Source organism: Lactuca virosa, chromosome 4, assembly GCF_052849685.1.
Source record: "Lactuca virosa cultivar CGN04683 chromosome 4, Lactuca_virosa_CGN04683_v6, whole genome shotgun sequence".
NCBI classification, from domain to species: Eukaryota; Viridiplantae; Streptophyta; class Magnoliopsida; order Asterales; family Asteraceae; genus Lactuca; species Lactuca virosa.
Genome location: NC_136429.1, coordinates 416,267,620 through 416,282,500, shown reverse-complemented (window position 1 = coordinate 416,282,500; position 14,881 = coordinate 416,267,620). Strand labels below are relative to the sequence as shown.

The 14,881-nt window shown below is 45.9% G+C and overlaps 1 protein-coding gene and 1 pseudogene across 1 annotated transcript; both read right to left on the bottom strand.

Moving 5' to 3' along the window:
• Window positions 1–9,377: 9,377 nt before the first annotated feature.
• LOC145106545 (uncharacterized) lies at window positions 9,378–10,945 on the bottom strand. The gene is made up of 3 exons (XM_079043499.1): window positions 10,340–10,945; window positions 9,789–10,255; window positions 9,378–9,702 (listed from the first exon to the last, which is right to left on the bottom strand). Exons 1-3 carry the CDS (start codon window positions 10,943–10,945, stop codon window positions 9,378–9,380), a joined length of 1,398 nt encoding a protein of 465 aa, XP_078899625.1.
• Window positions 10,946–12,386: 1,441 nt separating this feature from the next.
• Window positions 12,387–14,194, bottom strand: LOC145108936 (UDP-glycosyltransferase 84B1 pseudogene; annotated as a pseudogene).
• Window positions 14,195–14,881: the final 687 nt, after the last annotated feature.

Genomic DNA, 14,881 nt, shown 5'->3' with positions numbered 1-14,881 from the left:
AACATGTTGTTAGGCATATCTGGGGTGCCTAACCTACCCTTCGGTCCTAACAACCGAACTCTATCACTATCACATATCATACCACGCTAGCATATAACATATCAGGTAGTAGCAACACAGATGAATATCATAAAGAAAAACATCTATCATACAATCCCTACTGGTGGGCCGACATTGTGGCCGTAGACCCACCGCTACTGGAAGGTAACTCACCTCGTAGTAGCTGCTGATCTGTGCGGGAAATCCTCTGACTGCTACTGCTGCTGCTCCGGAAGTCCTCCGGCTATAATCCCCACAAAACACTCAGTTAGAAACTGACATCTACTCTTAGGGTAAAATGACCATTTTACCCCCAACCAAGTCCAAGTCAAAGTCAACTTCTAGTTGACCGGACTCGCCGAGTTGGGTCGTCAACTCGCCGAGTCCATCACCCTTTACTTGTCCTCTTCCATGACCCCACTCGTCGAGTTGGTCCGTCAACTCGACGAGTTCTTCTCTCATATGAACGTCACATGAAAACTCATCCGACTCGCCGAGTTGATGAACAACTCGTCGAGTCTACCTTCATCTGATGAACAAGTTCTGTCCTCGACTCGCCGAGTTGATGAACAACTCGTCGAGTTCTAAGAAGATTGCCTTGGACTCGCCGAGTCTGTTCATGCACTCGCCGAGTCCCATGAACTCCCAGAACAATGGCTTAGTCCTGAACGTTGGGTCACTCCCCGGGACTCCCTAAAGCCTTTCCACACTCAACTGGGTCCTTTTGACCCTCAACTGATATGGGACAGAACCTTGGACTCGCCGAGTCCAAGAATGGACTCATCGAGTTGGTCACATCCTCTCACTAAATCTTCGATTTCTGATGTACAACCCTTGATCAAAAGATAGATCTATGCTTCTACAATCGATCTAGCACGTAAAGTTACAACCTTTACGTGTTTGCATGGGACTTTGAGCTAAAAAGGTCCTAAAACAAGCTCTTACAATGCATGGGACCTTCTTTGAGTGCAAAAGCCACTCCTTTCTGCCTTGTAACCCCTCTAAGGACCTAGATCCAAAACATCAACCCCAAACCATGCTTGCAATCATGGTTGGTGACCAAAATGGCTTAGAAAAGCCCTAAAACTCCACAAAATGGGATCTATCAAAAGAGCAAGCAAGGTATAGACTTTATACCTTCTGTAGACTGCAAATGATGCTCAAAATCGAGTCCTTCTAGCCTCCTCTTGATCCCTCAAGCTTTTCCTTCCTTCCTTGGATCACAAAAGCACCAAAGTCACTCCAAATGCCTTAGATTGCTTCAATAACGGCTAGGGTTTGCTATGGGGGTCTTCTGGGAGCAAATGCGATGAAGGAGGCCGAGTTAAGGTGTTTAAATAGGGTGCAAACCCTCGGGTTAGGGTTTTTTGTCCAGACAGGGCCTACTCGCCGAGTCCGGGACCCGACTCGCCGAGTCCATCGCTTAAGTCCCGCGTCCCCTCTCGCTTCTACTCGGTGAGTTGGTACCTCAACTCGCTGAGTCCAAGGCCAAAAATGTAAATTACTTAGAAAAAAAACGTACCAAGAACCAGGTGCTACAAATCTCCCCCACTTATTTTAGACTTCGTCCTCGAAGTCTGCTGCGCGTTCCTGAAACAACTCGGGGTAATGCTCCATCATCTCGTCCACCGGCTCCCAAGTCCACTCCGACCCCTTCCGGTGCTGCCATTGCACCTTCACGAGTTCCACTCTTTTGTTCCTCAGATCCTTCGACTTCCGTTCAAGGATCGCTGCAGGCCGCTCGATGTAATTCAGGCTGTCATCAACCTGAATGTCCTCCAAGGGTACAACTGTTGTGTCGTCCACCAGGCACTTCCGCAGCTGGGAGACGTGGAAAGTGTTGTGGATCTGACTGAGTTCGACTGGCAGATCCAGCCTGTACGCCACCTTGCCCACCCGGGCTACCACCCTGAACGATCCAATGTACCTTGGGCCCAACTTGCCCTGCTTCCTGAATCGAATGACGCCTTTCCAAGGCGACACTTTCAGGAGAACCATATCCCCGACCTGGAACTCCAGGTCTGATCGACGCTTATCGGCATAACTTTTCTGCCAACTCTGAGCAGTCTGAAGCCTGCTCCGGACCTGCTGAATCTTCTCTGTCGTCTTGAGCACCACTTCGGTGCTCCCCATGACCCTCTGGCCAACCTCACCCCAACATATCGGGGTTCTGCACTTCCTTCCGTATAACATCTCGAAGGGAGGACGGTCAATACTCGCATGATAGCTATTATTATACGAGAACTCTGCCAACGGAAGGTAGGTATCCCAGCTACCTCCGAAGTCTAAAACACATGCCCGCAACATATCCTCTAATGTCTGGATGGTCCGCTCGCTCTGACCATCCGTCTGCGGGTGAAAAGCGGTGCTAAAGTGCAGACGAGTACCCAACTCATCATGAAACTTCTTCCAAAATCTGGAAGTGAACCGCACATCCCTATCCGAAATTACCGAAACTGGCACTCCGTGCCGCGCCACCACCTCCCTGATATAGATATCGACCAATTTCTCGGCCGAGATGCTCTCCTGAATCGGGATGAAGTGGGCGCTCTTGGTCAATCGATCGACGATGACCCAGATCGAATCCACTCCCCGCGCGGTCCTGGGAAGCTTGGTGATAAAATCCATCGTGATGTCTTCCCATTTCCACAGTGGGATATCCAACGGCTGCATCTTGCCGTGTGGTCTCTGATGCTCGGCCTTGACCTTCCTGCAGGTCAAGCACCGCTCCACGTACCATGCCATATCCCGCTTCATGCAGGGCCACCAATAGTCCAGACGAAGATCCCTATACATCTTCGTCGCCCTGGGATGAATGGAGAATCGGGATTTGTGTGCTTCCTCCATCAGAACCTGGCGCACACCCCCATGGTATGGCACCCACACCCTGCGGTGTAGTGTCAGTAATCCTCTACTGTCGTAGTCGAAGGAGGAAACCTGTCCCACAATCCGCTCGTTCTTCTGATGTTCCTCCTTCATGGCCTCCTGCTGGGCCTCCCGAATCCGCTCCAACAGCGGAGTCACCACTGTCATCCTCAGACAAATATCCCTGATTGGCGCTGCCTTGCGGCTAAGCGCATCGGCCACCACATTGGCCTTCCCCGGATGGTAAAGGATCTCGCAGTCGTAATCCTTTACCACATCCATCCACCTACGCTGCCTCATGTTCAGGTTCGGCTGATCCATGAGGTACCTCAAACTCTTGTGGTCCGTGTAAATGGTACAACGAACCCCATAGAGGTAATGACGCCAGATCTTGAGGGCGAACACAACAGCCCCCAGCTCCAAATCATGCATCGGGTAGTTCGCCTCGTGAGGCTTCAGCTGCCTTGACGCGTAGGCGATGACATGCCCTCTCTGCATCAACACTGCGCCCAAACCTGTGATAGACGCATCGCAGTACACAACAAAATCCTCCATGCCCTCTGGCAGGGCTAAGATTGGCGCCTCGCACAATCTCTGCCTCAGTGTCTCGAATGCAGCCTGCTGCTCAGGCCCCCAACAAAAGATCACGGCCTTCCTCGTTAGCCTGGTCAGGGGTAAGGCTATCTTGGAGAAATCCTGGATGAATCTCCGATAGTAGCCAGCTAATCCCAGGAAACTCCGAATCTCAGATGGAGACCTCGGAACCTCCCATCTCATCACGGCCTCCACTTTGGCCGGATCTACCAAAATCCCGTTCTGGTTGACAAGGTGCCCAAGAAACTGCACCTCGCGCAACCAGAACTCACACTTGGAGAACTTGGCATACAAGGTCTCCCTCCTCAAAGTCTCCAGAACCTCTCGCAAGTGCTCCTCATGCTGCTCTCGCGTCTTGGAGTAAACCAAGATATCGTCGATAAACACTATCACAGACCGGTCTAACATCGGTCTACACACGCGGTTCATGAGGTCCATGAACGCGGAAGGAGCATTGGTGAGCCCGAAAGGCATCACCACGAACTCATAGTGGCCATAACGCTTCCGAAATGCCGTCTTCTGCACACCCTCCTCTCTGACCCTCATCTGATGATACCCTGAACGCAAATCAATCTTGGAGAACCAAGATGCTCCCTGTAGCTGGTCAAAGAGGTCGTCAATCCTCGGGAGTGGGTAACGGTTCTTCACCGTTACCTTATTCAGCTCCCTATAGTCTATACACATCCGATGCGACCCGTCCTTTTTCTTCACGAACAGAATCGGGGCTCCCCAGGGTGAACTGCTCGGTCTAATAAAACCCTTGTCTAACAGCTCCTGCAGCTGTGTAGACAACTCCTGCATGTCAGGAGGAGCCAACCGATACGGTGCCTTGGCTATCGGAGCCGCACCAGGGACTAGGTCGATCCTGAACTCCACCTGTCGCTCCGGAGGTATCCCAGGCAGCTCCTCGGGGAATACGTCCGCGAACTCTCGTACTACGGGCACATCGCCCGCCGTCGCTCTACCCGCCTCCCGGGTATCCATAACATAAGTGACATAACCTGCGCAACCCTACTGGAGGTAACGCCTAGCTCTCGCTGCTGAACATAAAGCTGGTCCTCGCTGTGGCCTCTCACCCTGAACCACCAGCTCTCCCTCACTTGGGGTCCTGATCCGCACCAACTGCTGCGCACAGTCAATCACTGCCCCATTGGGGCTCAACCAATCCATGCCTATGATCACCTTGTTCCCTCTCAATGGAATAGGAACCAGGTCTACCAGATAACGCTCCTCGAACAAACTCAAAACACAATCTCGGAAGACCTCAGATGCTCGCACTGACCGGTCGTCCGCAATCTCGACCTCTAGAGGGCAATCCAACCTGCCCGAAGGCTCAGGAAACTTCTTGCTAAGCGCAAGAGAAACCAATGATCGGGTAGCACCCGAATCGAACAATACCTGAACTGGGATACCGTTCACATGGAACGATCCCGTCACCACGTCGGGTGCAGCGCGTGCCTCCTTGGTAGTCAACTGGAAGGCCCGACTCCTCACCACTGGAGCCTCTGACTTGCCCTGCCGGCCATCAGTAATCCGCAGGGTCGCTGGCGCTGGCTCCTTCACTGGCGCTGCTGCTGCTGTCAACTGGGGGCAGCTGGCCTTCTTGTGGCCCCTCTGGTTGCAGTGAAAACACAGCAACTCAGATGTCTGAATAACCGGTGCAGGGGCGGTACAATCCATGCTGAAGTGCCCCGTCATGCCGCACTTGTAGCAGCCTGATGATCCCAATCTACACGTCCCCTCATGTGGCCTGCCGCATTTCTTGCAGCGGCCCGGTCCTGACTGGCCTTTCGGCCTACCATCTGATCCCTTGGGCTTCTTCCCCGAAGCCCCAATCGTCTGCCCCTCCTCTACCTTCCTCTTCCGGACATGCTCCAGATCGATCTCCCTCTCCCTTGCCCTGGCAATCATGGACTCCAGGGTAGGGCAAGCTGAAAAACTAACATGCTCCCGAATGTCGGCTCACAGCATGTCATGATAGCGGGTCCTCCTCATATCCTCATCACCCGCGTACTGGGGCACCAACAACGCCCTCTCCCGGAACTTGGCGGTGATCTCCGCCACAGTCTCCGTAGTATGCCTCATGTTCAAAAACTCCCTGGCCAGCTGCTGAAGCTCTACAGCTGGTGCAAACTTTGCTCTGAACCGGGTCACAAAGTCCGGCCATGTCATAGCCTCAACAGCCGAGGCTCCCAATGAGTCACTTACAGACTCCCACCAATCTCTAGCTCTGTCTCTCAAACACCCTGCTGCATATCTCACCTTCGACCCCTCGGGGCAGAAGCTGGTCAGCTGCGCAGACTCAATGTCTGCAATCCATCGCCTGGCCACAATGGGGTCCTTCGCCCCGTGGAAATCCGTCGCACCACTGCTCCTGAAGTCCTTAAAGGACAGTGTGCGAGATCCTGACTGGCCAGATGCCATGTCACTCCGGAACGCCCTGAGGCGGTCCTCCATCAACTCAATTATCCCTTCCTTGATCGACCCGAAAATGATGGGGGTCGACTCAAGGATGCCTCTGGTGATCTCTGACGTGATGAACTCGCGTAGCCTCTCATCCACTGGTTCGGAACCTGAACCCGAACCCGATCCCTCTCCCGAACTGCCAACTTCTGGCCTCGAACGTAGTACCACCATTTTGCAATACATAACGACAACCGTCAGTGGTACTGATACATCTAGAGGGATCACATCTACTACAAGGTTCCTGGTCTCGCCTCGGCCTTCCTCGATTCAAGTACGGATCCTCTGCTTTCAGTAGTACGGGCCCATACTACCTTCCACATCTATCCGTACTTCCTCAAGAACTGCCTTGACTCCACCAAGTCCCTTCTACTACTACTGCTGATCTCATGCTAATCTCGTCCTAGGCTTGCCCTAGGTAATTGTCAACCCACTCTCTGCCGTCAGCTACATAAGAAGTCTCTGCTTTCTTCCCCCAACTAGCTCGCGAATACTATTACATATTACTCAGACTAGATAATTCTTCGAATGAGAGGTCCTACCCTACAACGGTTGGACTCAAACAAGAGCTGTGAAATAGAGCTAGACCCAACCTTCTGAAATTATTTAGTCCTTGCAATATGTAACTTAATATATTCGTTTACTAGTTAGTGAAAGACAACTAGAACTCCTAAAGCACATAGCAAGCCGCATTCGGGCATTGAGCACACGTAATCAAGTATATACTACTCTGGCTATCATACCGACTAATCTGTACTAGCATGCAGTTCTCAATAAGCTGGTACACATATAACAGGCACATAAGGCATCCTTCCTAGATCCTTAGCCCTAAACTAGCATGCAGTTCTCATAAAGCTGATACTCATACAATAGGCACATAAGGCATCCTTCCTAGATCCTTAGTCCTAATCTAGCATGTTGTTCTACTGAAACTGAGACTGGTAAACATAACATAAACTTGTATGGGTACTCTGGGGAATACTTACTTGAGCTCGGCCGGTTGCGCACATCACACACTTCGTTCTTTTTCAAACTCTTTATCTTAACTGTTAGAAAATCATTTTCTTTCGTAAAAATCCTTTAGTCCCTCGATTTGAGTCCAGACACTCCCGAAGGTGCGTCCGAATCCCTCAAACCAGGGCTCTGATACCAACTTGTAACGACCCAATTTTCACGTCCAAAAAATTTCATTTTTTGATTAAGTGGTTTGCAAAACATTTGTAACATAATATCAACCGATCATATCATTTCATAAAAACATGTCTTGTGTCTGAGAACCGAATCGTAAGAAACATAATAATGTCAGAGTACAAATCCCAGAATAACTCATAGTGCGGAAAACCAAGTGTGTGTATGATGTGCCGCTACCGCGCCAGCTCCTTCCCCTTCGCTGAAGAGGTACCTGAAACCAAAACTATAAACTGTAAGCACGAAGCTTAGTGATTTCCCCCATCGTCCACATACCATACAATCATATAGCATACATACTGCCAGGCATTTCTGGGGTGCCTGACCTACCCGGTATGGCCATTCTGGGGTGCCGACCTACCCGTACGGCCATTTTGGGGTGCCGACCTACCCATGCGGCCATTCTGGGGTGCCGTCCTACCCGTGTCAAGCCGTTCTGGGGCGCTGACCTACCCATGTCGAGCCATTCTGGGGTGCTGACTACCCTTCGGTCCTAACAACCGAACCTCGGGGGCTATTTTACCTCCTACTACTACTATCACATACATTATAGCATAATCTACTGTCAGACATATCTGGGGTGTCCGACCTACCCTTCGGTCCTAACAACCGAATCGCGGGGACTATTCCCCCTCCTATTACCTCTATCTCATATAACATATTATGCTAGCAGTTAAACATATTATAACATGCTGTTAGGCATATCTAGGGTGCCTAACCTACCCTTCGGTCCTAACAACCGAACTCTATCACTATTACATATCATACCACGCTAGCATATAACATATCAGGTAGTAGCAACACAGACGAATATCACAAAGACAAACATCTATCATACAATCCCTACTGGTGGGCCGGCATTGTGGCCGTAGACCCACCGCTACTGGAAGGTAACTCACCTCGTAGTAGCTGCTGATCTGTGCGGGAAATCCTCTGACTGCTACTGCTGATGCTCCGGAAGTCCTCCGGCTATAATCCCCACAAAACACTCAGTTAGAAACTGACATCTACTCTTAGGGTAAAATGACCATTTTACCCCCAACCAAGTCCAAGTCAAAGTCAACTTCTAGTTGACCGGACTCGCCGAGTTGGGTCGTCAACTCGCCGAGTCCATCACCATTTACTTGTCCTCTTCCATGACCCCACTCGTCGAGTTGGACCGTCAACTCGACGAGTTCTTCTCTCATATGAACGTCACATGAAAACTCATCCGACTCGCCGAGTTGATGAACAACTCGTCGAGTCTACCTTCATCTGATGAACAAGTTCTGTCCTCGACTCGCCGAGTTGATGAACAACTCGTCGAGTTCTAAGAAGATTGCCTTGGACTCGCCGAGTCTGTTCATGCACTCGCCGAGTCCCATGAACTCCCAGAACAATGGCTTAGTCCAGAACGTTGGGTCACTCCCCGGGACTCCCTAAAACCTTTCCACACTCAACTGGGTCCTTTTGACCCTCAACTGATATGAGACAGAACCTTGGACTCGCCGAGTCCAAGAATGGACTCGTCGAGTTGGTCACATCCTCTCACTAAATCTTCGACTTCTGATGTACAACCCTTGATCAAAAGATAGATCTATGCTTCTACAATCGATCTAGCACGTAAAGTTACAACCTTTACGTGTTTGCATGAGACTTTGAGCTAAAAAGGTCCTAAAACAAGCTCTTACAATGCATGGGACCTTCTTTGAGTTTAAAAGCCACTCCTTTCTGCCTTGTAACCCCTCTAAGGACCTAGATCCAAAACATCAACCCCAAACCATGCTTGCAATCATGGTTGGTGACCAAAATGGCTTAGAAAAGCCCTAAAACTCCACAAAATGGGATCTATCAAAAGAGCAAGCAAGGTATAGACTTTATACCTTCTGTAGACTGCAAATGATGCTCAAAATCGAGTCCTTCTAGCCTCCTCTTGATCCCTCAAGCTTTTCCTTCCTTCCTTGGATCACAAAAGCACCAAAGTCACTCCAAATGCCTTAGATTGCTTCAATAACGGCTAGGGTTTGCTATGGGGGTCTTCTGGGAGCAAATGGGACGAAGGAGGCCGAGTTAAGGTGTTTAAATAGGGTGCAAACCCTCAGGTTAGGGTTTTTTTTGTCCAGACAGGGCCTACTCGCCGAGTCCGGGACCCGACTTGCCGAGTCCATCGCTTAAGTCCCGCATCCCCTCTCGCTTCTACTCGGCGAGTTGGTCCCTCAACTCGCCGAGTCCAAGGCCAAAAATGTAAATTACTTAGAAAAAATACGTACCAAGAACCAGGTGCTACACAAAGGCTTGTTGTATCCAGTTAGAGGCCACATATTACTCCCATTCACAAGACTGATGTTTGTAGAGTAGCATTCCTTGAATTTATTCACTGAAAAGTAGTCACTAATATATCCATCTGGTGTTTGATGGATATAATTAATGGCTGCTATGGCATGGACACAAGGGATTCCAGACAAATCCCATAATCTGCAAGAACAAACCCTACCATCCAAATCTACCTTGTAACTAGCACATGCTCTTCTCATTTCAAATACATTTCCTAGGCTATGCACTACTAACCAAAGCCTGCATGAAGACAAAGAGTATGTATTAGTCATTATATATCAATTGTAATGACAGTTAGAAAAAGAAACAATTATTTTGTGTCTTACCTAAAGTTCTTTCCAAAAAGATTCATCTTCTTAATCACCACTGGACATATATTACCTTTCCATTTACTGCATTCATCATTCATAAAGGAAAACCTGTCCATTATGTATATCCTTATCTCTTCAAGCATTGTAATCAAAGGTTTTTTCCTAGCTTCTACAAGTATGGAGTTGAAACACTCTGAAATACCATTCTCCACTGCCTCACAAGCAAACCCTACACTCATGTAAGCTCTGCACCATGTTTTGGGTTCTTTTACCATTAGATACTCATATGCACTAGGGCTTATGGTCTTTATTTTTTCCATGTTTCTCAAGAAGTCACCTTCAACACAACTCATTGCACAAGCCCAAAACAACTTCTTCAACTCCAATCCAGAGAAAGCTTTATTAAAATTTGCATAAATGTGTCTAGCACATTGCCTGTGCTCCACATGTGGCAAAATAACCTTAACAGATTCAAGCAAACCCTGTGAACAAACATATTATCTTAGTATTTATAACCATAATGAAATAATCAAATAGAAATATACTATGATTATAAGGGAACTTACTTTATGTTGATCAGAAATAACAACCAAATCTACACCAGAACCAAGGTCAAGATCATCCTTCAGAAGCTCCAGAAACCAGGTCCAATTATCCTTGTTTTCCACATCAACAACAACCCAAGCTATTGGGAACACCTGGTTATTAGCATCTCTACCTATGGCTGTGAGTAATTCACCTTTTACCTGGCCCTTTAAGAAGCATCCATCCAACCCTATTACCTTCCTACACCCTAATTTCCAGCAAACACTTAAAGATTTGAAACATATGTAAAACCTTTTAAAATAATTCTTATCATCTGGATTGTTAGTAACACCAACTTTGCATGTAGACCCAGGGTTTGATCTCAACAACTCTTGGGCATAATCCCAAATTCTTGCATAGTGTTCATTTAATTTACCCTCAATCAGTTCTTTTGCCCACTGTTTTGCCCTTCTAACCTGTCCTATAGATACCACACATCTATACCTTTGTTTGATGTCACTGATCATCTCCCTAAGTTTAACTTTGGGCTTATTTGCTATCTCAGTAACATAGTGTCTTCCAATCCATTTCGGGGTAACCATAGACCCAAATTTAAACACTCTAGAACAAAGATGCTCAGAATTCATTGCCTTAACCTGGAAGGTTTTGTCATTGTACATCCAAGCTGCATAAAGTCTAAAAGGGCATTTATTATCTTCATTCTTCTATTGTCACTCTTTTGAAAGTATATTTGGTACCCTCCATTCTATCCCTTATTTCCATCTATCCCACCAATTTGGATCATGTATTCTGTATTTGTTAGTCACTTCTTCCTCTGCCTGCTCATCATTTTGCAAATCATTACCATGGTCCACTCGATCTTTCACCTCATCAGTCATACTTGCATTTCTAATGTTCGCATCACAAAGTAGAATGTTAAGAAAATGAATCCTTACATTTATCAAGCTTGATACAAACTCCTGTCGTGGTTCATGATCCATGTAAATCCCGTGCAGCTCAAAGTCCATCTCATTTAACCCGGAAAATGGCTCGTAAATTCCAACAAATGGGTCGTTGTAACCATCGTCTGAAGAACCCATTTCTAACCCCTGCATCCAACCACTATCATGAATGATTTCTCGTAAAACCTGATCAACCCTAATTCTCTAGCTTCGAAGGATGTTACGGAGGAGAACGGAGGAGAGGGGCTTAACAATGTTACCGGTTGCAAATGGGGATGTAACCGGTTGTTAAGGGGAAACGGTAAAAAACATTAAAATGAAACATGAGGGGCAAATGTTAGGCATCTGTGGCAAAAAAAAATCGATTTTGGGCATAACCGGTTTTTTTATGTAAATTTGGGGGCTTTTATGACAAAAACCCCTAATACTATCTACCAATTTTAATTCTCTTTACCATCGTCTGAAGAACCCATTTCTAACCCCTGCATAATCGCAACCATTATCATGAAAAGTAAGCAATTAATGGAGATGATTTCTCATAAAAACCATGATCAGACCCTAATTTCTTACCTCTTGAAAAACCCTAGCTTCAGACAATGAGAATGCTTCAACAAATGGAGTGTTAACGGAGGAGAAACGGAGGAGAGGGGCTTAACAATGTTACCGGTTGCAAATGGGGATGTAACCGGTTGGTTAAGGGGAAACGGTAAAAAACATTAAAATGAAACATGAGGGGCAAATGTTAGGCATCTGTGGCAAAAAAAAATCGATTTTGGGCATAACCGGTTTTTTTATGTAAATTTGGGGGCTTTTATGACAAAAACCCCTAATACTATCTACCAATTTTAATTCTCTTTACCATCGTCTGAAGAACCCATTTCTAACCCCTGCATAATCGCAACCATTATCATGAAAAGTAAGCAATTAATGGAGATGATTTCTCGTAAAAACCATGATCAGACCCTAATTTCTTACCTCTTGAAAAACTTCTTACCTTTTGAAAAACCCTAGCTTCAGACAATGAGAATGTCAACCAAACATATAAAATATTATTTTGTTTTCCATTTACTTGAAATACATTAACTTTTATAAAAAAAAGAAGTTAAACTTAAAAAAATAATAAATATATATTTTATATATAATTTCATCAATTTTTTAAAATTTCACATTATAAATAAAATAAAATACATCTTTAATTAAAAAAACAAGCTAAATTACAATTGACGCACAAATTACATCTTTTTATTCGTCCTTTCTTCCAGATTGTGCTGCCTCTATTCCCTTTGGCTCCTTTCTTTAATCTAACTCGAGCCTTTAAGTTATGACTTCAACTTAACTTCTCTAGAGATCCTCATTGCAGACAGCACATCGTCGCATTGCAAACATAAATTTCATGAGCAAGAAGACGACACTGCGTCTACAAACAACTGAGTGTTCTTGTCCGACGAGCCACCATCTGCCACCGCCTCACACGCCGCCCTTTTCAATCCCGCCGCGTTCTTTCTGAATTCCTCCGATCTAGACCCAGTCAGAACCTCTTCCACACATCTTTCTATTTCTTCCCCATCAAAAATCCCTTCTACATTCTTCTTTAGTTTCACACCGATTCTCCAAACATCGGTAACAAGCTTTGCATTCGTTGGCTGATCAGTCCACTGTGGACAAGCAATCATCGGAACACCGGCCGTTATAGTTTCAATCAGTGAGTTCCACCCACAGTGACTTACAAAACACCCAACTGATGGATGTGACAACACTGCTGTTTGTGGGCTCCAACTCATGATCAATCCCTGTTCCTTAATCTCTTCCAAGATCTCAACTTTTTGAGCTTCTTGATTTTCCGGCAGCTTCACCACCCAGAGAAATGGTCGCTTCGAGCTTTTCAGACTAGTTGCTATGCTTTCTATTTGTTTCCGGGATAAAAACAGGAGTGTTCCGAATGAGATATAAACAACTGACGCCGGCGGGTGTTTGTCTAACCATTCCAAACAATTACTCCCGCCGGCGGATTTAAACGGAGTTAAACCCTTGAGATCGCCGTCGATTGTGTCTTCCTCCCCTGAATAGGTTGCCGGAACAATCGGTCCTACAGGCCAAAACGGAAGTCCGGCGTCATTCACTGCTTTTATCACATCTTTCTCAAGCTCCATGAACGAATTCCCCAACACCCATTTGTACTTTTGAATGTTACAAAAGACTTCCTTCAATATGCTATCGAACGTTGACATCGTATTCGCCGGAATAACAAAAGACGGGAAATCCTCCGCTCGAAGCGTTGGAACCCCAGGCAAATTCACGACCATATTTTCAAGGTTATTTTTAGTTGGGAATTCGTTGATTCGATTGTAAAAACAGTTAAATATCTGGTAAACTGTACACGCTTGGATCCAAACCATGGCGCAGGGCAGCCCAAGCTCCGCCGCGACGTCAGCCGCCCAAGGAAGAAAAGGCATGGTTATAATACATGAGAATTTTCGACCACATGATCCGATTAAGGCGGAGAGGTTTCCGGGTCCAAACTTACGCAGTGAGCTCATGAAGATATCTATGTCTCCGTTGAGTCGATCGTGATCTTCAGGTAGGCCGTCGGAAAAATACTCGAGGTGTACGCCGCCGACGATGGAAGAGTGGTTTTTTAGGGCAAGGTCATTGATGGCGAGAGTGACATGGAGGCCTTTCAAAACAAGACGTCTGGCCAGCCTTGTCATGGGGTTTCGTGAACCAATAGCGTGCACTGAAACAAGCATCACACTTTTTTGTTGATTGTGTTCGTAAACGGAAGCCATTGTTACTGTGTGTGTTTTGTGGTGTGAATAGACGATGATGGGAAGAACACGGAAACCTTTAAGTTTTCAAATGAGTATACTAGGAATGGAATGATCTGCAGGAAATGTGTCTCCTTTTACTTTTCACAAATGGGTTTATCTGATAAGATTCGACAGCAACACAGGAGAAGGTGTTGAATACTTTTCGTCTTTTATAATATTTCAAATAATTTATTTGTTTGTTCAAAATACATGCAAAACACGTGCCCAGGTCTTTGACATTTCAGAGTTCAAACGATGTTTCGTAACTCTATTATTTTTGAAAAAAGATTTGGAAAGCTAATTAATTATTTGTTTTTGTTATATTTAAATATTTTTTTTATATAATTTGACGAAATTAGTAAAAACAGGGCCGGCCCAATAGGGCGGGGGCGACGGCCCCAGGCCTCGTTACGGTTTGAGCCCCAAAATTATATTTGTCTTTTACTTTATATATATGAATTGTGTTTAAAATTTATACAACATTTCCTTAGATTAGATGGTTAGTAACGTGCCAAGTAATTAGAGACGCTTTGGAGGCTTTTTTTTTATTTATTTTTTAATACCTTTACAGTATTTTATTGAGTTTTGAATCCAAATTACAGAAATAGTCCCTCCATTCTTCTTTGTTATTCAAAAATCATCCAAGTTATTGAAATGATTCCTAGACTCTTTGTTTTTTTTTTTACAAACCACCCAAACATTTATTTCATTTAAAATTTTGGTCTTTTTCTAGCCATTATCATGGATAATTTTTCTATTTATATATGAGATTTTCTACCTTGCATCATCTTTTAATATATAATAACTATTATTT